The following is a 27228-nucleotide window of genomic DNA, read 5'->3' on the forward strand; positions in this document are numbered from 1 at the left end:
GACAGCTGGACATGTAAAGGGCCCCATTACCTTCAGTAGCTGAGGGCCTCATCAGACCTAAATCCGGCCCTGATTACATGCACATGACTCCAGCTACCAAAGCTGAGGCTGTTGAACAGATTCTTGGGCTGGAGTATTGTTTGGGGGAGGTGGGGTTGATATTACTGTTGCATCTTTAGTTTTAGATCTTACGATTGACCTGGAAATTGTTTCCATTTGATTGTGTCCTTTTTGATGTGTTTGATTGATTGCTTATGGCTTCTGTTACCTTTGTAATTCTGTAAATCTTGTCATGTTGTAAGCCGCCTTGAGCATAGTTTCAACTACAAATAAAATGATGATTTATTTATTTTTGTGAGCCGCCTTTTTGGCCGAAAGGCGGCACACATACAAATAAAAGGATAGGATAAGCGGGGGGGGGGGATTTAAACACTTAGGATCGGGACAGCGGGCAGCCGCGCGGCCAGATCCTATGCACATTCTCTCTTCCTGTCTCCCCATTGCCCTGCACGCCCAAGCCAAGAGCAGCAGCAGCAGCGGGGGATCCTCTCCCCGAGCCAGTCTGCGCTCGCTTCTGCGCATGCGCGCCTCTCACCCAACAGCAAGCGCGTCACTTCGGGCAAGCTCTCGTTCGGCCCGCGCCTTTGATTGTCAACTCCGGCGGCGGAGCCTCTCGGCCCGGGCTCGCCCCGCCCCCCCATCCGGGTCCTGGTTGCCGCGGCAGGTTGCCATGGAGCCCGAAACCCGGAAGTGGCGAGGAAAGGCCGCCGGAGTCGGAGAAAGGGCCGCTGCCGCCTGGGGTGAAATGGTGGTTTCGCTGGCCCGGCCGGCGCTTCCCCGCTATGTCTCAGAGCCCCGACGAGGCCGCCGCGGAGCGGGAGCTGGTGAGGGGCGAGGAAGCGGGAAAGCTCTCCCGGCAGGCAGGCAGGCCGGCCTGGGGGGAAAGGGAGCCTCTCCTGCGCCTCTCCCGGCTGAGGGGAGGGGAGGCCTGGTGGGGCTGGAGGCCGGGGGTCGAGGAAGGGGGCAGCTGCGGCCCAGCCAAGCCTTATGGCGAGGGGGGAGGCAACATCTCCCACCCCCCCCCGCGATGCCCCCACTTTCCGCCCCTCCATTGAACTCAGAGGGGCTTCCTCTGGAGTAGCAGGTGGGTCAAGGGTTGCCCCATCCCTGCATGGGATCCCTCACCTGCCCCAGTGCCGGATTTACGTATAAGCGAAACAAGCTATAGCTTAGGGCCCCACTCTCATGGGCCCCCCCCAAAAAAATTAAAGGAAAAAACAACTGGATGTACATTTCCAAAATTGCATTTCACTTCAACAATTACTTGGATAAAATACAGTACATATTTTGTTATGTGCAAATGGCTTTAGATACCTAAATTACCATATAGCATCTATTCAACACAAAAAGCAGTGACCATTTGTTGTTGACAAAGGACAGCTGGACGTAGAAAGAGACCCATTACCTTCAGTAGCTGAGGGCCTCATCAAACCTAAATCCGGCCCTGAGCTGCCCCCTTTGCTCTGGCAAAAGACAGGACAGGGTGGTGGGTGGATGATTTTTTTTGGAGGGGGGTCACAAAGTGACTTAAAAGCAACCTGTTGCAATCTGTTGCAGCCTCACAGGGTGGCTCCTCTGCAATTTATCACACACAAACACATGGATTTGTAAATCCGCCTGTGCTTTGCGACCCAGAGCTTAAATAACACGCAGCCCTTCACGCCCCCTTTCCAACACGTGCATTTGGAGAAGGTCCCTAATATGGCAGAGAGAGAGAGAAGACCTGAAATACAGGGCAAAACTGTATCAGTACAGGACATAGCATTTTACATTGAAATAAACGGGACAATCCTGTATTATACAGGACAGGTGGCAACCGTAGCCTGCTGCTGCTGCTTCCTCCTCCTCCTCATCTCTGTCTCCCACCCACCTACGCTGGCAAACCTAAGAAATAAATGAATCCAGCCTTCAAAACTGATATGCACCGTTCATAAAGGCTAAGGCCACATTCACACTGGACATGTAAAGCCCGCGATGCTGCTTTAAACAGTTGTGGCTTTCTCACTGAGAATTCTGGGAGCTGTAGTTTGTTAGGGATGCAAAGAGTGAGCAGGAGCTCCCCTCCTAGAACTACCGTTCCCAGAGTGGTTTAACAGTCTCTCTCCTTCACAGGGAACTCTGGATATTGTAACTGTAGAAAGGAAAACAGGCATATCCCAAAACCTCTGCACCCTTAACAGACTACAGCCCCCAGGATTTTGTGGGAGAAGCTTCACAAGAACTTACAAGTAAACATTGACCTGCATGAAACTGGAGCTTTTTAGCTGAGAAAAAATATGGAGTGGGGGGGGTCAATGTGTTTATGGAGGACATGGGCAAAGACAAATCTTTCTGCTTCCCTTTTAATAACCATTGCGGTCACCCAGTACAATAGGTGATGCAATATTGATTTGTGCGACTTATTACTACAAGGTGTGGTGGTGGCTTAAAGGCTTATGCAAATTTGGACAAGCTTCTCTACAACTAGATGGAACTTTTGTGTTCAGAATTGCTTCCAACGGCAACCAGTCACAAGCTGGATTGGAAAGTCATGCCTGTATTCTGTTGTTTGTCCTCAGTATCTGGTACATAAAGCAGGTTTTTTCCGCTGCTATGGTCTATAGCTATTGACAGACCTATCTTCTATGACATACCTTCTTGTGCGTGCCAGTGATCCCAGGATCACACAAAGGCACCAATCCTCTGCCCCTTCTATCCTCCTGATGTCTTGAATTTAGTCTTTTCCACAGTTCTCATTGAGTTTATTTCTATTTATTGCCCTTATATCCCACGTTTTTCTCCAAGGAGCTCAAGGTGGTGTGCATGGTTCTGCCCTTCCTCATTTAATCCCCACAATGACCCTGTGAGTTAAGTTAGACTGAGAAGTAGTGACTGGTCCAGAGGTCACCCAGTGAGCTTCATGACCAAGTGGGGATTTGAACCCTGGTCTCCAAGGGCCTAGCCTGACACTCTAACCAGGCATAGGCAAACTCGGCCCTCCAGATGTTGGGACTACAACTCCCATCCTCCCTGACCACTGGTCCTGTTAGCTAGGGATGATGGGAGTTGTAGTCTCAAAACATCTGGAGGGCCGAGTTTGCCTATGGCTGCTCTAACCACTACTCTACACAGCTGTGAATTTGGTCCTTGCATTTCTATCATGTGATAAGAGGACTAGCTTTAAATTGCAGTGCCTTTTACCAGAGCCCTGTGCAAGAATTAGAATGAGCTTATTTTAGGAATATCCCATAACATTGTCATACCATCTCAGATGTTATCTTTATAACATTGTGTGCAAGCCTTACCCTCAAATGTCCTATGAGCAGATTAGAGGGAAAGCTCAGTCCTATGCATGTTCACTCAGAAGTACGGTAATTCCCAATGTGTTCAGTGGGGCTTAGTTCCAGATAAGCATGCATAGGAGTGCAGTCTTAGGTGGTTTATTTATCATTTATGTCCAGATTTGGAATTAAAGTGAAGCCTCACAATTTATTTACTGCATTTTTTCTTCTCCTTTTCAGACAAATGTGGCTCACATCAAAAAGAACAAAATCAGTCTTTATTGTTATTGTAATGTTTATTAGAAGTAAAATGTCCCCATAGGCATAATTTATAACTCCGTGGATTAAAATTTCCTGACCACTATAAAATAGAGGCATCGCCTAAAGTTTCAGTTGATTAATCTGCTGCTTAAACCAGTCAAACACACCCTTAGTTCTTCTGTCTAAGCTATCTGTGACGTGCAGATTGCTGTGTTTTCTGTTCTTAGCATTAGCACAATTGAAATCTTCTTCTGAAAGTTGTTCCATCACTGTCTCTTGAGATTTATATCTCTTTCATTTAATTCCTCCCAGGTAATGGGAGAGACCAGCTCTTAGAAATTTCTGCCTATGCTCCACTCTCCTGGAGGTGGTTATCCATCTGCCTTCAAGCTCTGCGGTCCTTGCCTCTTTCGCAGTCTGATCACTCACTAACATTGCAGGGCAAATTGGATAGGAGGGAGATATAGCCTGAGATCAGATGCCTGAAGGATAGCAAAAAAAATAATCTGCCAGTATGCCTTGAAGAATGGGACTTCAGGAAATTAAAAACTCTGTGATGCGCTGTGTGGCCCGAGTCTGCCTGCAGTGAGCTACCAGGAAGCCAGTTTATCTCTTCATGCCGCTATCCAGGCTGTAAATACCAGCCTAGGACCCCCCCCCCCCCCGCAATTCTGCCTTTCACACAAAGCGAAATCTAGATCTAACCTAAGGACCAGATTGGTGGGGCTTATAAGTATTGGTGAAAGCAACAGCAGAAATGAACTGCAAGGTACTTCCTTAGAGAGTGACCTATTTGCAAAAAATGGGTGGGGGACAACTCCACTATTTTAAAAGGAGATTTTAAAAATATTGGGAAATGAGACTAAATCCAAACTCACCCTCCTTACTAATACCTTGTGTCATGTATTTCCACAGCTCTCTTGGTAATTCATGCAAGCAGATTTGAGTTGAAATCTGGTGCCTCTGAATGATGCCAGGACAATATGAAGAAGTTCAGGGATAGGGAACCCAGGGCCCATCAGACATTGCTGGACTACAGCTCCCATAATCCCTGAGCATGGAGATGCTGGCTGGGCCTGGTGGGGGTTGGAGTCCAACAGTATCTAGAAAGCCGCAGGTTCGCATGCAGAAAAAGTCCTATACGTATTCATTTTTATTTTGCAGGCAGAGGACAGTATTTCTGCAATGACGTTTGAATCTGACACAGAAACGGTGAGTTTTACAAGAATGTTCTCTTTCTGTACACTTTACATACCCTTTCAGTGACTGCGCTACAATGGTAAACCAGGCTCAAGTGCTCTGTGGATGAGCCCAGAGCAAGCCAGATTGTCAGGCTGGCACTCGCCTTCCTCCCCGTGACCTAAAGCAAAACTTTTGACAGAGTTTCATTTCATTTTTAAGGAATCCCAGCTTAGCCTCATGGCCATATAAAGGGATCCTGGATTTAAACCAACTATGGTTAGTTTCATAACAGTATTCATAATATTCCATTTGGACTGATTTGTGATATTGTGATGCAGGTGATCTTGAGTTTTTAAAACATGGTGATATTGATGCAGGTGATCTTGAGTTTTTAAAACACCTTGGGAGGAATTTTCTCCTGTTATATAATGTGGTAGTTTTTTCCCCCAGCAGCAAACTTAATATCAGGCATGTAGGTGTGAATTTGCTTCATCTATTGTGACTGTTTGTTTCCAGGCAACAATTCTGGACTCATCTGGGTATTTCTCTGGACCACTCCACTAATCCCAAATCTGCAGCATTCATTGTTCTAGTAGTACTTGCTAATATATAAGAAGCTGTTAGTAAGCCTTTTTTACAAAAATAAGTGGGCTTTACTTTGTCCCTGGTGTGTGTGTGTGTGTGTGTGTGTGTGTGTGTGTATGTGTGTAATGCTACTGTAATATGGAAGTTTAATTGAGAAACCTGGACAAGGGACAAAATTAGATTTTTTACTTTTACAGCCCTGTAAGATATTGTCTTGTTTATTACACAGGGAGGGAGCATGTGTGCTTCAGCTGTTGTTGGACAACAACAGCTCCTGAGTCCAGCATCATCTGAAGGGCCGCAAGTTCCCTATTCCTATTTTATTGACTTATTTTGATGAAAATTTCAGCTTTCAGGTTAGCGATTTGTTGATAAAGTTTTGGAACTTTAGTAAACCTGGCTGGCTAATTAGAACCCCACTTTCTACATATGTATAATGGAAGTGACACTGTTGTTCCCTGCTCAGAAAATAAATATACTGTTTGTAGCCATCATGTTATTCCAAACCAATGAAATTGGTGAATTTCAGTGCCAAATAAATATTTTTTCCAGAAACTGAAGAAGAAAACATCTCGCAAGCCTCCAAAATCACCAAGTAAGCATGACTAGACCTTTCCCTTTCCCTGAAACCACCTAATGACAATGTGACATCTGATTGTCACTTTCTAGCATGAAATATGCTTTAGTGCAATGGGGAGGAGAGTCTGAGAGTGCTGGGATAGGGAATTGAATGGTCTCTCCAAAAAAGCTTTAAGATAGGAAGATAACCTTTAAGATACCGTAAATATTACTGGCTGCTTTCTTACCTGGCTAAGAAATTTAGCCTTTTATTATCTTGTGGTTTACATATTTTTCTAAGGCAATTAGTTTATACATCCTTTGCAGCTTTACTCAGATTAAATGTTAGAAGCTTCTTGTTGCTGCAGTTTTAATCCATAGCACTGACAGGGTTTTTTTTCTTGCTTCAGAGTCTCCATACACCTCTAGCACATGTTTCCATTCTAAAAAGGCTGGATTTCTGAGAACCTTGAAGGGCACAGACAGTAAGCACTTTGAAATCCCCTTGGTTAAAGCATCAAGGCAGCTGTGGCACGGATCATTCAGGCAAGGTATCCACATGCAAAATCAGTTCCTTCTACAAGCTTCTTACTGCATAATCTTTGAGATGTGGGAACAAGGGCAATATATCTCTTTCCCATGCCGTGAAGGTAAAAAAAAGAGTATCCGAGGTGGGAGGAGCTCCTGCCAGCCCTGTCCCACTTTCTGGGAGGAGCTGCCAATGGGCTCCTCCCAAGTGACCTAGGGGTTCTTCTGTTACCATTGAACGGTCAGTTGCTTCGGCATACGATGACGCATCACCTCTGCCAGCTCTGTTCTTGCCGCATGTAGATTACACATTTCTTTGTCCTGTTACTGTGATTTGCCAGTCTTTCAGCACTGCTAACATGGCAGCCACTTCACAACCTTCACACCTCCTGGGCTGCGCTGCTTTTGTCTTTCTACAGCAATTCAGATATGTGCGCCGTCAACTCTGCTGCGTTCTCCCCTTGCCCTTTCACTAGGTGCTTGGATGAACCAGACGAAGTCAGACCCTGACGTGGGTCCTGTGCTGACTGCTCTCCCTGGCAGCACACCAGAGTATCTGAAGGAAGCTTTGGGCATGAAGAAGCCAAAACACGCTCGCTCTGCCGGCAGCGGTGAGTTCACAAAAAGGGAATAGCAGCTTAAAAATGATCCGTAATGGCGAACAGGTTGCATTTCAGGGTAGCTTAACCTTGAGGAAACCTTTGTGTGCTTTCAAGGACTTCTGAAGCAAGGAAAATCTGTTTTGGTCCTGCGGTGCCTGTCAATAAACTTGTGACATAGATAAATTCTTAGAATCAAAGGATTGGAAGGGACCCCAAGGGTCATCTAGTCCAACCCCCTACAATGCAGGAATCTCAACTAAAACATTCTTAGTAAACTTGCAATGACAGTAAGTCCAGGTGCAATAGCAAATATAAGTGGTATACAATTTTAATTAAAAGTAAATGCTCCAGTGAGTTTGCAACAGGTGCATCTTTTTAAACTTACAAAAATTGTAAAAATCAACTGTCTCTGTTGTTTTCTGGGGTTTTTATAATGGACAGGAAGTCATTGCAGTCTTGGAATATTTCTACCATTCCTTTCGGCTCCCATTTATTTATTTGGGGATGATCTTTTCCAGGCTACATCCCTGGAACTCCAGACTACAAAGAAAAAGAAGATATGTATGATGAGATAATTGAATTAAAGAAGGTATGAATCACAAACTCTACATATTTTTTTTTTCCGATTGCATCTTTCAACCCAAAGGTGTCCAGGGTGGTACGCAATATTTTATAAAATGCATGCACTAGTACAGTGATCAGAAAATCGACAATATACATGAAGTAGGTTGTTTTGTTTTTAAGCAAAGTCAAAAGGAAATCCAGCAGCACCCTAGGTCTTACTTCAGCCATTTTCATAGGCCTGAAGAAACAAGCATGTCTTGACTTGATGCCTCCGACTCTGCACCATGCAAAATGCAGTTTCTGAAGACTCTCAGTTGTAATGGGGGGTGGGGAGTTTGGTCTTAATGGATGCAAAGAAATCTTCAAATCTCTAGGGAGTATCTGCTCAGGAACTGAACAGCTGCTGGCAGGATTTCCAGGAGGGGATAGTAATTGGGCTCCTATTATTATTATTATTATTATTATTATTATTATTATTATTATTATTATTATTATTAATACCCTGCCCATCTGGCTGGGTTTCCCACCCAGGATCCCTGTTTCGGCTGCACTACCTTCCCTTCCTGTTTGCCTTCTACTTCCGTATTCCTTGACCTAATATTCTGAATTCCACTGCCTTGTCATTTAGCACATCATCTCCAGTTTCCCATTCCCTGGTTGCATGGAAGGCCTTCTGGCACAGTGGAGGAAGCGAGATGGAGCTGTGGGAATGGGGGAAGGATGCTGTGCAGGGCAGGGAGCCTGGGTGAAGAATTGTGGGGGGGGGGGGTTATTGCTTCATCTACTCTCTCTGTTAGTTTGTTCTGTTCTGATTTTTGAGATCTGGGGGCTGGCAGTTCTGTTCTGCATTTGTAAAAAAGCAACAACAAGCAAATGCAAAAGGAAGAATGTCACCGATGTTTATTTACCATGGAGCTACAAGGAGAAATGTGTCGGAATGGATGTTCTGGCTCCACTGCCAGAGGCAGTGTGGCTGTGAATGCCAGCGGCTGGAAACTGCAGGCGGGGAGATTGCTGTGAGAACAGGATGCTGGACTAGATTAAGGTTACCAGGTGTCCCCGTTTACTGGGGACAGTCCCTGGATTTACAAATCAGTCCCCTGACAAAGTCCTGTCATTCCTACTGAAGTTGAAAAGTGTCCCTGGATTCATTGAAAAAAATCTGGTAACCTTACACTAGATGGGCCATGGGCCTGATCCGGCTGTGCTCCTCTTAAGTCAGCACAAGTAGTGCACACAAACCCTCTTTGTTACAGACAATACAAGCCCAGAAAAGTGAAGCAGATCGGATGAAAACCAAGCTTCGGCGACTCGAAGAGGAAAATAACCGGAAGGACAAACAGATTGAACAGCTGCTGGATCCCTCCAGGGTGAGTTGTGCGCTCCTGGGTAAAAAAAATGCAGTTAAGGGAGAATGTTTGAATCTATTCACTTCGCTCTTGGTTTTCTAAACAGGACAAGGAAAATACTTCCTAACTGGGGCAAGAAAGGCACAGTATTGTCTGTCTGTAGTATTTGTTTGTTTGTTTTTGTACAGTTGTAGGATAGAGAGAAACGCCTGCTTTACTGTTGTAATGGGTGCTTACTGTTTTAGATACATTATATAATGAAATAATAATAATAATAATAATAATAATAATAATAATAATAATAATAATAATAAACAACTTTACACCCCAAAAAGATATAATGGGTGCCCTGTAAAAAATAATAATACAAAATTAAAGATTCCAGTTGCACAACTCTGGGTACATTTTTGTCCTTTAAAAATTTATTTCCATCCTACCTTCCTTTCACCATCGGACTCAAGGCAGCAGACACCTAGTGTCTCATCCAGGCAGTGACCAGACCTGCTTTGCTTCACAGAGAGAGCTGCATCATGTGCCCTCAGACCATACCTTGGTCTATTTATAGCCAGATAGTCTGGAGGATGGCAGCTTGAGGAACATAGTGAAAGTTTGTCAGTGAGAGCTAGAAGCATGGTGGCTGAATTTTGACCCAGGAAGGTGCCTGGTTCAAATTTTTCCTCTGCCGTGACCTCACTAGATGATCTTAGGCAAGCCAATTTCCACTTTTAGCCTGAGCCACCCCACTCCCCTCAAATCTGCAAGTTGGGGATAAATTTTTTTGGGTGAGGATCACAATAAAAGGACATGAACTGCTATGAAAAAGGTCCATCTTCACTTTTTATCTTGTGCAAAGCACTTGGGTTCATGAAACACCTTGTGAATAGTGAATAATGTTAATGTTCTTGTTTTTACAGTGGTCTGAATTTGGCTGGATGCGGACAGAGCAGAAAAATGATACCAGCTCGGTATTGTGCCTTCTCTTTTCCCTGTCTTCCTTTCTAGCTTAAGAATTGTTGGTGGACCAGAACATACTGGGTTTGTAGAGTGACCAAGTGGCTAAACTGTGTATTACAGTACACAAGGTGGAAGTGCTCATGAAATGCCAGAAGGTTTTCTTTTGTTTTTAATGTGGATGTACTTGCATCTGGATTCGGAACTCAGTTTATTAAATTGCCCTGAATTGCAAAGCACGCTACAAAAAATGAACACAGAACCTTCCTCTAGGCTTGCAGCCAAAGAATAAAGACAAGAAACGTTAAAGGGGAAAAGTAAGTAGGCAGGAGAGGCCAGAATATGCCAGGATGAATGGATCTTCAAAGGCGGAAGAGAGGTGGGTGTCAGGTGAAAGGCTAATTTGAGTCCTGGGGAGATGCAGAGAGAAGCAGACAGGGAATAGAGAAGGCAATGGGGGACAAAACTAGAAGAGTAGCAGAGCAAAGGGTCCAAGGAAAAGCATCTAGGGAAAGAATCATAGAATCATAGAGTTGGAAGAGACCACAAGGGCCATCGAGTCCAACCCCCTGCCAATCAGGAAACACCATCAGAGCACTCCTGACATATGGTTGTCAAGCCTCTGCTTAAAGACCTCCAAAGAAGGAGACTCCACCACACTCCTTGGCAGCAAATTCCACTGTCGAACAGCTCTTACTGTCAGGAAGTTCTTCCTCATGTTTAGGTGGAATCTTCTTTCTTGTAGTTTGGATCCATTGCTCCGTGTCCACTTCTCTGGAGCAGCAGAAAACAACCTTTCTCCCTCCTCTATGTGACATCCTTTTATATATTTGAACATGGCTATCATATCACCCCTTAACCTCATCATTTCCAGGCCCTTGAGCATTTTGGTTGCCCTCCTCTGGACATTTTCCAGTTTGTCAGTGTCCTTCTTGAACTGTGGTGCCCAGAACTGGACACAGTACTCCAGGTGAGGTCTGACCAGAGCAGAATACAGTGGCACTGTTACTTCCCTTGATCTAGATGCTATACTCCTATAGAAGGTGGGGCAGGACCATTAAGCTGCTCAGAAGTAAATGCAAGAGGCTTATACAATACGTGGGGCGGGGGGGGGGGGGAGAAGCCAGCGGGGAGAATGGCACAAAATAATAGGATTGAAACAGAAAATACCAAACTAGCAGCAGCATGTTATGGTAGAGTGAAGTGGCCTAAGAGTTGGCGTAGGAAGACTAACAAGAGAAGAATTGCAATAATCAAAGGAGAAAATAATAAGAGGGTGGATTAAAGTGTTGGCAATGTCTGTAAAAAGGAAAGAGAAAATGCCAGATGTATTAAGTGGTTGAAAAGACAAGACCTGGCAAGAGCCTGGACATCAGCAGAGAATGGCTTTTAAAAAAAAGGGGGAGGAGGAGAAGAGAGAACCAGATTATCAGTGTGAGGTTAAAAAGGGCTGATAAGCAAGAAGAAAACAGCTCCATTTTAGTACAGCTAAGCTTGAGGGAAATGGGCACCCGTCCAATGAGAGGTGGTGAAGAAAGCAGCAGAGATTGAGGCAAGAGAGGAATGGAAAGGTTGAGTGAAGAACAGCAGAGCTAAAGGTCAACAGCATAAAGGTTGTATTGAAGGTCAGGAAAATAGATAATGAGACCAAGACACAGCACTTAGAGAAGAGGACGCTGGGGAACTTTGATAGAAAGAGGGAAATGTGGTCTCTGTTTTCCTTTCCTTTATTTTGTTGTATTCCCAGTTGATCCCTTTGTCTCAGGAGGTTCATACTGACCTGCCTTTTGCTGAGACTGCCCTGCCTCTCATGGGTTTGTAGGCAGCACAGGCAAATGGTGAACTGTGTACGCACAATGTCTTAGGCAACGTGTGCTTCAGGAGAGGCCCTGTGTGCTTTCTCTTTGACAGATGCTCAACGGATTGAAGCAGAAGGTCCTTAAACTGGAGCAGCAGTGCAAGGAGAAAGACAACACTATTAAGTATGCCAAATTCCATGTTTGTTCATTTAGTAGTATTTTACACTGCTTTTCCATCCTTTCAGAAGTTCAAGGTTGCTAGCAGCAAATCAGTCACAAAAGCATATCGAAAACATAGGTGTCATAAAATGACAGAATACCAGCGAGCAAAATTGAGCTAAACCAGGAACAAAGCCCATGAGAGGACCGGGTGCCATCTCCTACAGAATGAGCTCTTTTGCCCCACCCCATAATTTTGGGGGGAAGCCATCCTCTCCCCCCAATAGCAGTTGGAGGAGGTAGAGAGGAGGAGCCGCCAACCATTGAAGCCGTGCTGGCGCCATGTTTGGCTCCTCCTGGTTTTGTGACACCACGTCCGTGCGACACCAACCCCGCCCCATCTGAAACAGATAGTTACCATACAGGCCCAAAGCATCTTGAAAAAACAGCATCTCATCTGGGGGGGACGGGACCAATTAGGCATTCCAGGGCAAAGGGTTTCACAGCGCACGCCACCAGTGGGAAGGCCTTGTTTGCACACCTGCTATGGCAAAACCACTTGTGGGTTGTAGAGCAGGGCCTCTGTTGAAGTTCTAAGCATTCATAGGGGAGGAGGCAGTCCTTACGATGCTAAGGTTCCCAAACGTGGCGCTTGCGTTGAAGATTGTATTGTGCTGGGCAGAGGGAGATGGCAAAAGCATTATGTGTCAGAGGCAGATGCTATGGCCACAGCAATCCTGTTCAGGAGCAAGTGGACTTTCTCTGATGCTGCTGAAATATAGATTGTCCCACGAATAATTGCTCCATTTCTGACAGCCATGAATTATATGAAAATGCAGTTGCTGGAGAAGAATGGGAACATCCTCTTACAAGTGTGATGTGCTTTGGCTTCTTCAGGGCAGCCTGAGTGGCCTGGTGGCCTCACACATTGTCTACGAGAATCTAGTGCAAGTCAGTAGACTAGACCAGGGAGATGACAGGCCAGTTGGTGGTAGCATGTGCCCCCCAGAGAAATTTTCCAAAAGCCCTCTTAAAGCAACCAGAAACATTGGTTATGATCAGTACTATTGGTGATAATTTTGTTTTACAGTAAGAGGCGAAAAAGGAAATCCTGCTGCCTTCACCGTTAACAAATGTTCATGGTTAATTTATGTCTCTTCTGTTCTGCCGGTTTCCGCATCTTTTATTTTTCTAATGTGTATTTTCTATCGCTAAAAAGCAAACTCCAGACAGATGTGAAAAGCACTAATGTGGAAGAAATGAAAATTGCCCTGCAGACCTATTACGAGGAGGTACATTTTTCTTTTGCTCGTGCTAAAGGGGGAGAACATAATTAGAAAATTTCAATAAAAAGCTGGAACCAACATAGGTTTGGATTCTGTGTCCCAAATGGGCCCTCCATGTTTCCCTCCCAATGAATGATGGGTAAATGTGACCATTGTCCGTGCTGCTGGATCTCATGCATTTCTTACAACAGAATTTCACCATGGAGAAAATGCTTCTCCGTTACATGGGCAACCCAAATAGTTTCTTAGGGCTGTGATGTATAGGGGTTCCAGAAAAGCATTGTGCAACCTGAGAGGTATGCACACCCAGATACGGCGATGCAAACTTAGATGGCCACAGACGATGCCAGAGCTGTGCTCTGGGAACCCTCTGCAAAATTGCAAGGCTTCCTAGTTGATTTCACGGTGCAACTTCTTAGTTACCAGAGTGTCACCACCCTGTCTTCCTGCTCTCCTTCGCTCCTTTTCGCCCACCTGATGCAACTTGGTAGCAAATGCTTATGAAGCCGCTTCCTTCGCACCTTGGTCCTTGCTCTGTCTCCCTGCTAACGCAAGCCATCCTTTTACAGATCCAGCGACTCCAAACCCTACTGGCAAAATCGAAGACGGTGCAACGAAAGTACGTTTATTTCTTCGGGGCTGTTTGCATGTGTATAAGTTTTTGCTCGCTAATTTTTATACTTCACTAATAGCGGTGAAGTGAGAAGATGTTAAGAGCTTTAAAAAAAAATCATCTCATCACTTAGACGTTGTTTTGGGTTTCTTTCCCCAACGATGGATCTTTCATGTCCTACCTATGTTTCATTATTTCCAACTAAAGAGAAAAGGAAGTTTGTTGAAGGTATTTCCTACTAAGGTATGTCACCAGGTAAAGCAGGGGTGGGAAACCATATTTCTGACAAATAGTTTATCTCTGAAGTAATCCGCCAAGGGCTGTATGCTAATAAGGGGTGGAGCAGAAGCCGGAAGTGGGTGGGGCCAGAGTCAATAGTGGGTGGGGCTGCCACTTCTCTTTCTTTTTGACATTCCCTTTGCTGTCTCTCACTCTTTCTTCCCACTTAATGGGCTGCTGGGGGGAGGAACAGGTTACTCTTGTCAGAGGTGTGAACTTGCAGAGGGCTTTTGAAATTAATTCAAGAGCCTTGTGAAATTAGGCAGAGAACTGCAGTTTCTGAGCTTTGCGTTGCAGTTTTAGGTTCACATCCTCATATTATGAAAACTGTACAGTGGTGCCTCGCTAGACGAAAAGAATTCGTTCCGCGATTCTCTTCGTCTAGCGGTTTTTTTGTCTTGCGAAGCAAGCCCATTGACAGCTTAGCGGATTAGCGCTACAGCTGTCAAGCGGCTTCCAGCGATCAGCTGTTAAGCGGCTTATCAGCGGAACAGCTGATAAGAAAAGGGCGAAAAATGCGGAAAAAAACCACGGCGGGATGCAAGATTTTTTTCGTCTTGCGAAGCAACCCCATAGGGAAATTCGTTTTGCGAAGCGCCTCCAAAACGGAAAACCCTTTCGTCTAGCGGGTTTTTCGTCTTGCGAGGCGTTCGTCTTGCGGGGCACCACTGTACTCTTAAGTCAAGACAATGGCCTCTTAAAGGCCAAAACCTAGTTGGTTGGCTGGCATTCCAGCTCATGAGACAATTAAATTTAAGGTAATTAAGGCTGCAGCCTTGATACCTGCTTAGGTAGAAATGGGTACACTGAAATAAGTAGGATTTACTTTTAAGATTGATGCTCAAGTCACACTGAAGTCAGTACCCTCCCTGATCCTATAAGCCCTATTGATTTTACTGCACCTTATTTTCCAAGCTCCAGTGAAAGCACTTCAGGCTGTAGCTAAACCATTTTGAAATTATCTACTTCCTTTCCACTGGATTATTATCAAGTTAAATTTTAAGAACATGTTCCTATGGAACAGGAAAATATATTTCATAGCAGCATCAAGTTGTGAACCATTTGAAAACAATCAGAAGCAGTGAAGCAGAATTCTGAGATAGCCTTTAATTTCAGCAAATAATCCCTCGTCCTGACCCCAAAGAAGGCTGCCTTTAGAAATTGATAGGATTCTGTGTAGTCATCTTGTCATTTAGGCGTCCTCAGGTGAATGTGTCATGGAAATTACATACCTTCCAACAAAAAATAATCCCACAGTCAGGGCTCTCTATGTATTCTGCAGGCTTAATTATAAGTATTGATGTGGAAACTTGAGGTTCTCATTTTTCATTGGTTAAAAATAAATACATGTTCCCATACTTACGAAAAGAGAAAGATTGGAAACAAATTTTAATCTACCCATGTCTTGGAAACAATTGAAGCTCTAGGACCAGCATGGGGAACCTGTGGCTCTCAGCTCCCATCAGCCCCAGACAGCATGGCCAATAGCAAGAGATGATGGGAATTGTAGTCCAACAACATATGGAGGGCCTCTGATTCACTACCCCTTCTCTAGGACATGGGCAGCACCTCCAGCCTTTGGGGCAGAGTCTCAAGTCCTGTACAGTTATTCCTCCCTCTACCCTTAGGGTAGTTAAATATCGTTAAAAACATGCCATGCTTGCAACAAGCCTCTAAGGAAGTGGGTACCAGTTTAATCTGCACCAAGAAGTTTGGGAATATCCCAGGTTAGTCGATCAGGGGGTCAGGGGTGCACATCCTGCACCCAGATCTGAAGCACATTGCAAAAGAGGGTAGATTAAGGGAACGCTTCTGTATAAATGTGGTGGAAATAGCATTTATCCTTTTTTCCACTGAATGAAGGTTCCCAAATCCATGTTATGTGATTCTTCCACCAATGCCACATTTCTACCACACCTTTGGTTCAGTCTAGCAGGTTGCAGTTCCCCCCACCTAAATCCACTTACCAGCTTTTCATAATCTCCCGGCTACACATACATGCATCACTTCTCTGTGCCTCCCTCTCATCTCACCTTGAGCACTTGCAAATACACATACTGACATATACATACAAACTCCCAGGTTGTATGTATACTGACACATACATACAAACTCCAAGTCCTGCCTCAATCCCAGCTTCCCTGAAGGGGGCAAATCAATGGCTTGAGGTTCTGGGCTGTCACTTCAATCAAACTGAAGTATCTAGCGGTGATTTTTAGTCTGCATTCACCATGCAGAACTTTAGGTTAACCCAGAAGGGACCACGACCAGTGATAAGACTACAAGTTTGCATGCAAAATGTCTCCTGGATCCAGTCCCTAGCTTCTACACGTACAAGGGCTCAGGCAGCCGGTGCTGGAGAAGGAATCCCTTCTAAGCTGCTGCCCATCCGAGTAGACACTACTAGGTTCCATCCTCATATGTGGCAGCTGCATATTCCTGCATTGCAGGGGGTTGGACAAGATGATCCTCAGGGTACCTTCCAGTGCCATATCATTCTCTGATTTTATGATTGCCCACGGTGCATAGTTAAGCAGTGGAATTTGCTGCCATGTAGTGATGGCTGTCAGCCTGAATAGCTTTGAAAGAGGATTAGACAAATAGCTACAAGTCACAAGGCTGTGTTGTCTTCAGTACTGGAGGCAATGAAGCTCCAGTTCTGAATTCCAGTTGCTGAAGGATATGAGCAGAAAAATGCTATCCTGCTCATCTGGTTCCCCTGTGGGAACACGATGCAGGACTAGACCGGCTTTCCGTCTGATCCAGGTGTTGTGTTGTGTTCTTACTGGATGGACCAGGGGTCAGCAACCTTTTTCAACCGTGGGAGACCATGTGGGAGGCTGGACTATATTTGGGGGGGGGGGGAAATGAACGAATTCCTATGCCCCAGAAATAACCCAGAGATGCAATTTAAATAAAAGGACACATTCTACTCATGTGAAAACATGCTGATTCCCGTACTGTCCACGGGCCGGATTTAGAAGGTGATTGAACCGCATTCGGCTTACGGGCCTTAGGTTGCCCTGGGATGGACAGATAATCTGGCCCTTGATAAGACAGCCTCATTTGTAATGGGTATTGTGAATTATTATTATTATTATTATTATTATTATTATTATTATTATTATTATTATATTTTATTTTATTTGTACCCCCACCCATCTGGCTGGATTTCTCCAGCCACTCTGGGTGGCTTCCAACAAAGAATAAAAATACATTAAAATGTCAGGCATTAAAAACTTCCCTGAACTTCAGATGTCTTCTAAATGTCAGGTAGTTGTTTAACTCTTTGACATCTGATGGGAGGGCGTTCCACAGGGCAGGCACCACCACCGAGAAGGCCCTCTGCCTGGTTCCCTGTAGCTTCTCGCAATGAGGAAGAACAGTAATGCAGAACAAAGCAACCCAGTCTTGAGAAGAGCACTTAACACCCACATGCAGAAACAGAGAAAAAAAGAGAAATGGAGATAGTTTTGAAAGTAGAATAAGCACCTATTTTGTTGTTGTTCCTTTTTCAAACCCTGAGCCCTTGGTAAATAGGAGTGTTTCTGTAACTTGAGTGTTTGGGGAGCCCGATTGGAGGTGAATGCTAGCAGGACTTCCTATTCCTAGAAAAAAAAGACTCTTAACTCTAAAAGTTGCCCAGATACTATAGACATCAGGTGAAAAGATCCAGAGGAGGAAGAAAATGTTGGAAGTTCTGAAGGAAGAGGCAAGAGAGAGAGAGAGAGGTCTGTGCAATCGGAGGAAGACTGGAGGATTGTGGAGCTCAAGGTAGCCTGGGGAAGACGTCTAGTAAGATTTATGTTATTCTGTGTCTTGAATGCCGCTAACTGCACTAAAATCAAAGTAAGACCATTGAAAAGATTCAAGGGTGGGGATTCCAGACAAGACCTCTGAAAGGCTTGAGAGGCTTTTAGGACCAGCGTTTTTATCTCAGGTGTAAATAATAGATTCATCAACTGCACCCACCTCTGCTCCCACACTTTGTTGGAACAAGGGGGGATTAAAGGTAGAGATAAAGGGACCCCTGACCATTAGGTCCAGCCGTGACTGACTCTGGGGTTGCGGCGCTCATCTCGCTTTACTGGCCGAGGGAGCCGGCATACAGCTTCCGGGCCATGTGGCCAGCATGAATAAGCCGCTTCTGGCGAACCAGAGCAGTGCATGGAAATGCCGTTTACCTTCCTGCCGAAGCAGTACCTATTTATCTACTTGCACTTTGACGTGCTTTCGAACTGCTAGATTGGCAGGAGCTGGGACCGAGCAACGGGAGCTCACCCCGTCACGGGGATTCGAACTGCTGACCTTCTGATTGGCAAGTCCTAGGTTTAACCCACAGCGCCACCCATGTCCCTAAGGGGGGGATTAAGAACTGTGTAATACAGTGGTACCTCGTGTTAAGTACTTAATTCGTTCCGGAGGTCCGTTCTTAACCTGAAACTGTTCTTAACCTGAAGCACCACTTTAGCTAATGGGGCCTCCTGCTGCTGCCGCGCCGCCGGAGCACAATTTCTGTTCTCATCCTGAAGCAAAGTTCTAAACCCGAGGTACTATTTCTGGGTTAGCAGAGTCTGTAACCTGAAGCCTATGTAACCTGAAGCATATGTAACCCAAGGCTCTCCCCCTCCCCATGTTATCCTCATAACAACCCTGTGAGGTATGTTGGGCAGAGAGAGATTGTGATTAGCCCAAGATCACCCTGTTTGCTTCATAGCTGAACCCTGGGCTCCTAGGCCCTAGTCCAGCACTCTAACCACTGCTCTATACTGCCCCTTGTTACCAGCAATGTGTGCTGCACTTTGCACAGTACAAGAGAACAGGCTCCTGCCCCAATGAATTTACCCCCTACAATTTGACTTGGGGGGGGGGAATGGAGGCTGGGGTAAAGAGAGGAAGGACTCTTTCAACAGAGTCTTGGAGCATAAGCTTTTGTGGACTTCCATCTGGCATCCCGTGAAATGAATGGAAGCTTTTCATGGCATAATAGATGCTTTAGTCTTTAAGGTGCCGGAAGACTTTTGGTTGTTCGTGCTGAAAGAGGCTAACATGATTATTCCCTCCAACCCATTGAAATCTCTTATTGCTACAGTTACATATATTTATTCCTAGTGTGAGAACCAGAGTTGTTGTTTATTTCCAAAGGAATTGGGGGGGGGAAAGTGGCATTTTGAGGGACAGTTTGAAGGAAGAAGGAGGTATTCTGGGAGGCTGTTCCAAGCATGAGGAGCAGGAAGGGAGAAATGGCCTTGAGAGAGCAGGAGAGCTCTGGGTGCTGCAAGAATTAAAATCACAAGCAGAGGTCTATCCAGCTATGAGGTGGCGTCCGCAAAAGGATTTTGACTTGAAGTTGTCCGAAAGAGATGCAGGATTCATCTGAGCTCAGCAGCACATTTGTTGATACAGCTGTTGCTTGGGCTCAGTTTTAGGTTGAAGCCATTCCACTTTTTCATTTCTTTGGCTTGTGTTGTGTATCACTTTTGAGGTGAGCAGTTACTGACGATTTCATCAAGGGCAACCTCCAGAGAAAGGACTTTCCCTTCTCAGCCTTCAGTATCCTGGCTTTCCCCTCCCCCCCATCCGAATCTGATACACATATTTAAAATGAAATTTACGGTGTGCTCGCGAGCTGGAAGCCCCAATCTGGAAACAGTATAATTTTATCATTAAACGATATTCTGCACATACAAAGTGTTATAAAGTCTATTCTCAATATAAGACACAGCAGCAGGAGACAAGCAGCTCGTATCTGCAAGCAGAAAGTTACTTAACTGAGAGGCCACTTTTCCTTGCAAGGGACAAAAGTTTCGGATGAACCATCTCCCAACTTCAGCTGTTGTGATGCATCCCGTTGGTTCCCCATTATTAAATAAGCTGAGCAGCCTTCGCCAATCTGGTGCCCTCCAGATGTTGTTGGATTACAAGCTGCAGCAGCCCCAGCTGCCACAGCCATCTAGTCCAAAACATCTTGAGGGCACCAGGTTGGTCAAAAGCAAGGATTTATTTTTCCCTTTGTATCCCTGGATAGTTCTGCATGCCATAAAGCAGGTATAGGGGCACCAGGCCATTTACAGGGCTGACTTTGTGATGTACGATTTAAGGTGCAAGATAGAAGCATGTCCCTGAATGCTGCCTTGTCCTGTGTTCTACTGATTTTCCGGAATCTAAACAGCTTCCTGATAGTACGAGCTCCTGCCTGAGTCGCTGGTTGTTGTTGTTGTTAATGTCCTATCAGTGACAACTCCCCAACAATAAAATAAACGCATAAGTCTTTTTCTCTAAGGAGCACAAGGCATAGCACTTGGGGCTGTTCCTGGGGGGGGGGGAGTGAGATATAAATTTAATAAATCAGTAAATAAAATGAGTAAAAATATTGTAATGACCTGATAGAGCATTACTGGACTAGTGCCACTCTGCAGATTGGATGGCTTGGTGCGGATTCGATCCTGTACACTGTATACTGAATCCAGTATTTTGTATGCTTCACTGCACTGGCGCTCAAGTCTCCTTGGTTTGAAAATAATCAGGGGGGCATGTTTGCCATTGGTCGCTGTGCTGCTGCACTGTTGCTTGTGAATACATCCCATCCAAGAGTCAAGACAGCTTGTTGATTCCAAGTCTAGTTAGATGCCGCAGCCCCCCTGCATTTTCAGTCTTGGCTACAGCTGTTCCCTTCCCCCCATTTCCACACGCAGGTCCCCTCCCGAGAGCAAACAGCAGAAGGTGCTCAACGCTGCCATCCTGCAGTTATCGAGGAGCATCAAAGAGCTGCAGGATGAGAACCGGAAGCTGAAAGCAGACCTAGAGCACGCGATGAGCAGCTCCCCTGCCTCCGGCAGAGCAAAGAGTAAGTTTCTCGGGAATACCAACTGTTTTGATTCTGTTGTGTAAAAGAGGAGTGGGTTGCAGTGCTGTGGTCCTCATGTGGTGGCCCCCGCCCAGGTCCCTGCAAGTGGAAGCATCTGGGCATGCGAAACCTCCAACCCCCAGGGAGAATCTGTCATGAGCTGCTGTGGTTAAAACTGGGAGCCCCTTAGCTCTTTGGCATGGCTGCCTTGTGTGAGGAGCCAGCAGGATTGTAGTCTGGAGGGTTAGGTCAAGTGTTGTCTGTCCAGACTGGCTATTATGACATATATTACCATTATTATTATTATTATTATTATTATTATTATTATTATTACTACTACTACTACTACTATTACTACTACTATTATCCTGCCTTTTCCCTTGCGGGACTGAAGGCAGCTTACAAGAACCACTAACAACATAGAGAAACGAAATCATTCAAAAACAATTAAACATTGATACTGTAGAATTAAAACTACATAAATATATTAAAAGAGCTGTTGAAAACATACAGATCATTACAGTAATAACAGCACAGTACCATCCCTTTCATTGAAAGCAGTCAGTTGCCAAAAAGCCTCTTGGAACAAGAAAAATCTTCACCTGCTGGCGGAAGGACAGCAGGGAGGGAGCCAGTCTAGCTTCTCTAGAGAAGGAGTTCGAGAATCTGGGAGCAGCTAGCAGGAAGGCCAAATCCTGCATCCCCACCAAACATGCCTGTGAGGGTGGTGGGTGGGAAGGTCTCAGAGCCTGGGCAGGTTTGTACAAGGGAATACGGTCTTTCAAGTAGACTTTTAGGGAGAAGGAGCAAAAAAAGGCTCTGTTTGGGCTCAGATTTTGCCTGGGCACTTTCAGTTTTCCTGGCTCTGGTGCGTTTTCGTTATTTGACTCCTGGTTATGTCCTTAAGGGACACGGGTGGCGCTGTGGTCTAAACCACTGAGCCTTGGGCTTGCCAATCAAAAGGTTGGTGGTTCGAATCCCTGCGACAGAGTGAGCTCTGTCCCAGCTCCTGCCAACCTAGAAGTTTGAAAGCATACCAGTGCAAGTAGATAAACAGGTACCGCTCCAGCGGGAAGGTAAACGGCGTTTCTGTGCACTGTTCTGGTGTCAGTGTTCCATTGTGCCAGAAGCAGCTTAGTCCTGCTGGCCACATGGCCCAGAAAAACTGTCTGTGGAGTGGACAAATGCCAGCTCCCTCAGCCTGTAATGCGAGATGAGCACCACAACCGCAGAGTTGTTTGCGGTTGGACTTAACTGTCCGGGGGCCCCTTTACCTATGTCCTTAAGTGTTTGGCTGCTGGGACAGGGCAAAGGACCATCTAGTCCCGCGGCCAACCAGATTCCTCTTGGAAATGGCCAAGCAGGCCCTGGGGGCAGCAGCCACACACTCCCCATCTGCCAATCACAGTAACAGGCATTCAGTGGCATCCTGCCTGTGCCAGTGGAGGTAAAACCTTGCCATTGTGGCTAGTAGCCATTGATAGCCTTATCACCAAGGAACTTGTCTAATCCTCTTTTAAAGCCATCCAAGTTGGTGGCCATCACTACCTCCTGGGGGAGCAAATTCCTTGGTTAAACTATGCGCTGTGTGAAGAAGCACTTTCCTTTCACCAGTCCTGGATCTTCCAGCATTCCATTTTATGGGATGGCCTCGGGTTACAGCATTAATAATAATAATAATAATAATAATAATAATAATAATAATAATAATAATTTTTATTTATACCCCGCCCTCACCAGCCAAGGCCGGGCTCAGGGCGGCTAACAAGCGATAATAAAAACAAGTTGAATGAATACAACTTAAAAACAAGATTAAAATACAACATTAAAATATTGAAACATTTAAATATAGAAATGCAGCCTCATCACAGGAGGAGAGAGGGAGGAAAAAGAAAAATGAAAGAGGGGGAGGGAATCAAATTGGCCCCAAGCCAAAGGCCAGGCGGAACAACTCTGTCTTACAGGCCCTGCGAAAATAAATCAGATCCTGCAGGGCCCTGGTCTCATGAGAAAGAGCATTCCACCAGACCAGAGCCAGTGCTGAAAAGGCCCTGGCTCTGGTTGAAGCCAATCTAACTTCCTTAGGGCCTGGGACCACTAGGGTGTTGCTATTTATGGACCTTGAGGCTCTCCGTGGGGCATTACGAGGGAGAAAAACTTCTCAGGGCCCACTCTTTCTCTGCCAGGCAGTATCTCATAGACCTGTATCACACATCCCTACCTACTTTACACTGAAGAAGTCATGTCCTTCAGCATCGACTTCTGGCTTTCTGTTCTTGGCTCTGTCCTAACGGCTGCTTACAGCTCCGAGCAAATCGGAGCATAATTGACCAGACTGTTCTTACGTAGGGTGGATGGGAGTCCAAACAGGAATATAGGAAAACAAGCTTTTGTGGAGCCAGAAATGATCAGGGCAACCAGGGAGCAGACAAAAGCAGTTTCATGGGCTACCACTATCACTAGTCAAAGGAAGCGAGCAGAAGAGCCACACGCTCCTTTGGCCCCTACCCAACCCTCAGTGCAGGCTGATGCCTTGCTTTTCTTCTCCCGTCACAAAAACCTGCTTAACTATTTCCTGCCAGAGACGGCTGCCAATACACTATCTGGTATCTTGTCCATTTTTGCACCCGGGGCATGTCGCTCCCTTGCCCCACCTGAGCTTCAGCCAACAAGAGGCAGCTTGATTGGATGTCAAAACATCTCAAGATTAATCTGCTGCTCCAGCTTTTATAAATAGCGTCTCTCGGATGCCCTGCAGCTCTGTGGGCCTCTCCTTTCGGGGATTTGTGTCTCTCGCAATCTGACTTCCACTTTGAAAACCTTGTTAACTTTCCTCCAGATTACACTGAGTGGAGCAGACAGAGGCTGGTTCGGCGGATTTCAAGGCTGGAGAAAGTGAGTGATGGGAGCCCAATCGCTATCTTAGCGCTGCTGGAAAAGAAACAGTTGCAGTTGCTGAACCCCTTGGTCCATTTGCTTCGGTCTATTGCAAAGAGACTAGACCCAAGGAACTCTCTTATATAGGTGTTTGTGTGTGTGAGAGAGATGCTGATTGGCGTATTTTTAGGATGTGAGCATTAACATTACCGAGCAGTTGTTTGGGGGGTTACTGGGCATCTTCGTTGACTAGACTACATAGGACAAGGCTGAGAAACTCAAGGGACACATCCCCTTTTGTACAACCTCCTTGGGAGCCGCATGCCAGCAGTGAACCTGGCCAGGTGCAGAGGTGGCCACAGCAAGAGATGCATCTCTTTCCTACACTTAAGCCACGTAAAAGCAAGAGAGAAGCATTTTCCATCCAGGCAACCAAGAGGCATCATCACACATCCCCAGCCAGGCAAACGAGGGCACCCAAGGAGGGCATAGTATAGGGCCTAAGAAGATGGGGCACGATTTGGGGAGAGTCTCCAGGGCTGGGTGGAAAGGCCTGGACATTTCCGGTCCCCCTGGTGCAGAGTAAGCACTTGGATTAGTTCCAAAATCACAAACGTTCTTTGTAGAAAGTGCTTATGGTGGTGATGATTTGAGAGGAGAGTCTAGCTTATAAGCAGCTTCAATGGCCAACCCTCCCTTAGCCACAGAAACTGCTTGCAGCCTTTCTCAACCTTGGGTCCCCAGATGTTGCTGGACTACAACTCCCATCATTCCTAGCCAAGCGTGGCCAGTGGGAGTTGTAGTCCAACAATACCTGGGGACCTAAGGTTGAGAATGGCTGTTCTGGAGCGTTGAGCTGGTGGTTGCCACTGATTGAATGTTCTACGATCACAGATGATTTCTGCACACCAGGGCAGGGTTTTGTGTGCCCCTAGATCAGTAGAGTGCTATAATGTGCCTCACTCTTTTCCCTTTCCATATTTCCAGAAAATGGATGAGATGCAGAATGGCAGGCTTTCAGAAACTAGCACTTCATCGTTGCTCACCCAGTTGGGTCAGTCAGCTACTGAGGAAGGTGACCCTCCAGAAGAACGTGAGCGTCTTCGCAGACTAGTGAACAAGCTGAAAGGCCAAAAGGACGTCCTTCAGAACCAACTGGCTGCTAAAGAGTTAAGTCTCTAGGTATCGCTAGAAACAGCGCAGCTGCCTTTGGTTGCACTCTTGGGTGGTACAGTCATATGTATGTCAATATCTTTTGGTGCTCTATGCAAGAATCTTTCTGCATTTTTAATTTGGCCATTTTCCCCAGTTAAAATTAAAAAGTGCTTTACAAAAATCCAGACCCTAAGAATGCTGCTTTCCGTACAGCAAATATGTGCAAAAGCCAGATTTGCTAGCAAATACCTGAAGTTGTAAGTGTGTTTGTTTATTTAAAAATCTTTGTAGCCTGCCCTATATATCATATTGATCTCAGGAGCAGGGTACACAAATGCAGGTTATAAACAACAATTTCATTGTTATGCAGAGCAGATAACGCTAAAAACCACACAACGACAAAGTGGTTTCTTATTACCATTTTCATCTGCACAATCAATGAATCATAAACGCCTGCAAGAACGACCACGTCTTGATCTGGTGCCAGAAGTAAAACAAAGGTGGCGCCAGACGTGCCTTCCTTACAGGATGATTGTCGTTCCTCCTCCACAACCTTGACAAGTTGGTGGAGCCTGTGACCCTGCAGAGTCGGACCCACTAGGAGTTGCAAAAGAGACTTAGCAGGAGTTGCGCAAGAGCATGACTTCACAGCAAATGTGACTCTGGCCCAGAAGCGCCATCAGCAGAGCTGGCAAAATGTTCCCATTTTGGCACAGTCAAGGCTGTTGACCTGTTAGCACCATGTCCTTTTGTTGTCAATTTTTTGGCAAATCCCTGAGGTTGTTAAGCTGTTACCCCCATCTTCTTTCTTGCAAGACTCTGCTGGCGAGTTAGAGGTTTGTGGCTAGGTGGTGGCCGTGCACCCTCACTTTGAACATGGGACTGAATGTAGCAGGATTTGTTCTCTCCCTCTGCTTTGAGGATCAGAGCAGTTGCCCTGCCTGGTTTTGTTTCAGGGGTCCTTCTGCTAGTTACTCCAACCTTCCCCAATCTGCTGCTGCATTGGCTGGAGCAGGGAGAGCTGTAGTCTAAAAAATGTGGAGGGCACCAGGTTGGAGAAGACTTGAGTTGCCCAGCCACCTATTCCTGTAGTTAATGTTATTCAGTGTTGTCATTGCAAATATCTTCCTTGTTCATTTACTTGTCACATTTCTACACACATGATTCTAGATTCAGGTAGGTAGCCATGTTGGTCTGACACAGTCGAAATTTTTTTTTTTAAAAAAAAAATATTCCAGTAGCACCTTAGAGACCAATTAAGTTTGTTCTGGCTATAAGTTTTCATGTGCATGCATACGAGGAATCTGGTATCTGAAGAAGTGTGCATGCACACAAAAGCTTATACCCAGAACATACATAGTCGGTCTCTAGGGTGCTACTATGGGATGCGGGTGGTGCTCTAGTCTAAACCACAGAGCCTAAGGCTTGCCGATCAGAAGGTTGGTGGTTTGAATCCCCACGAATCTACCGGTTGGTGGTTCGAATCTACCACATATGTGGTAGAGCACTCTACAACGAAAGTAAGAATTAGTGGCATTACAGTAAAAAATACAACATAAACTAACATTCATCTCTTTCTTTCTGCTTTCCTCCAAAGCCATTCAAACCACTCTCAAAGTGAGAAGGTTTGTTTGGCCTGGATTTGTGTTTAATTTTTTGTTCAGTGCAGTGCAGGAGACGGGTTCTTAAATCTTAATGAATGAATTCAACCTGTTGTCTAAATGGCAGTTTTGTTGGGCACCCTGGGGCAGATTGATAAATCTTGCCACTCCCAGAATCTGCCCTGCATGGTGTGGGTGGTGTGCCCCTGCAGGATTCACAGGATCCAAGTGGTGTGCCTCAGGGTCCATTCATGATGTTGCACATGCTACTTCCTTGGTGCCCCCTCCAAAAGTAGACACCCCAAACAACTCCTTGCATTGTGTGCTCTGTAGAGGCGCCTGCAGGTTTCAGAGTTCTGTGGAACTGGAAACTCTGTGCAAATGATTTGTTTTGTACTTCTGCAGGGAAGAAATCCAGAAGCTGACAGAGAAGGTGGGAGAACTGGAGGGAAACCAAGAAGCAAACTGTAGGCTGGCTGGAATTGATGCCACAGAACCTCCCAACCAGGTAAAAAAACCACAGTTCGATATGTTTGGTACAGCAGGTCACCTAATATTAATTGACTTCTGTTGAAACTTCTGTGCAGGCTGCTTGGCATGGATTTCAGAGATTGCATCCCTCCTAAACCCTTCCTCCAGCCAAGTATTGGATTTTATGTTTATGGGTATGAAAGAAAGAAAGGCGGGGGGAGCCTTTTATATTCTTACTCTA

General features: G+C 45.5%; 2 protein-coding genes across 2 annotated transcripts in view; both read left to right on the plus strand.

Annotated features, from left to right (window-relative positions):
- CARD11 (caspase recruitment domain family member 11) overlaps positions 1 to 27228 on the plus strand; it is a 313312-nt gene that overhangs the window by 223275 nt on the left and 62809 nt on the right. The gene's annotated exons all lie outside the window — the stretch shown is intronic.
- IQCE (IQ motif containing E) overlaps positions 654 to 27228 on the plus strand; it is a 36892-nt gene continuing 10317 nt past the window's right edge. Inside the window, exons 1-15 of the mRNA XM_081889185.1 lie at positions 654 to 884; positions 4746 to 4793; positions 5901 to 5943; positions 6317 to 6457; positions 6911 to 7045; positions 7555 to 7625; positions 8857 to 8970; positions 9864 to 9914; positions 11812 to 11882; positions 13078 to 13150; positions 13714 to 13763; positions 20732 to 20883; positions 23723 to 23778; positions 24748 to 24929; positions 26922 to 27024. Of these exons, the coding sequence (XP_081745311.1) occupies positions 843 to 884; positions 4746 to 4793; positions 5901 to 5943; positions 6317 to 6457; positions 6911 to 7045; positions 7555 to 7625; positions 8857 to 8970; positions 9864 to 9914; positions 11812 to 11882; positions 13078 to 13150; positions 13714 to 13763; positions 20732 to 20883; positions 23723 to 23778; positions 24748 to 24929; positions 26922 to 27024 (1332 nt within the window). The 5' untranslated portion in view covers positions 654 to 842. The remainder of the gene's footprint in view (positions 885 to 4745; positions 4794 to 5900; positions 5944 to 6316; positions 6458 to 6910; positions 7046 to 7554; positions 7626 to 8856; positions 8971 to 9863; positions 9915 to 11811; positions 11883 to 13077; positions 13151 to 13713; positions 13764 to 20731; positions 20884 to 23722; positions 23779 to 24747; positions 24930 to 26921; positions 27025 to 27228) is intronic.

This window comes from Podarcis melisellensis, assembly GCF_964234715.1.
Source record: "Podarcis melisellensis genome assembly, chromosome: 14".
NCBI classification, from domain to species: domain Eukaryota; kingdom Metazoa; phylum Chordata; class Lepidosauria; order Squamata; family Lacertidae; genus Podarcis; species Podarcis melisellensis.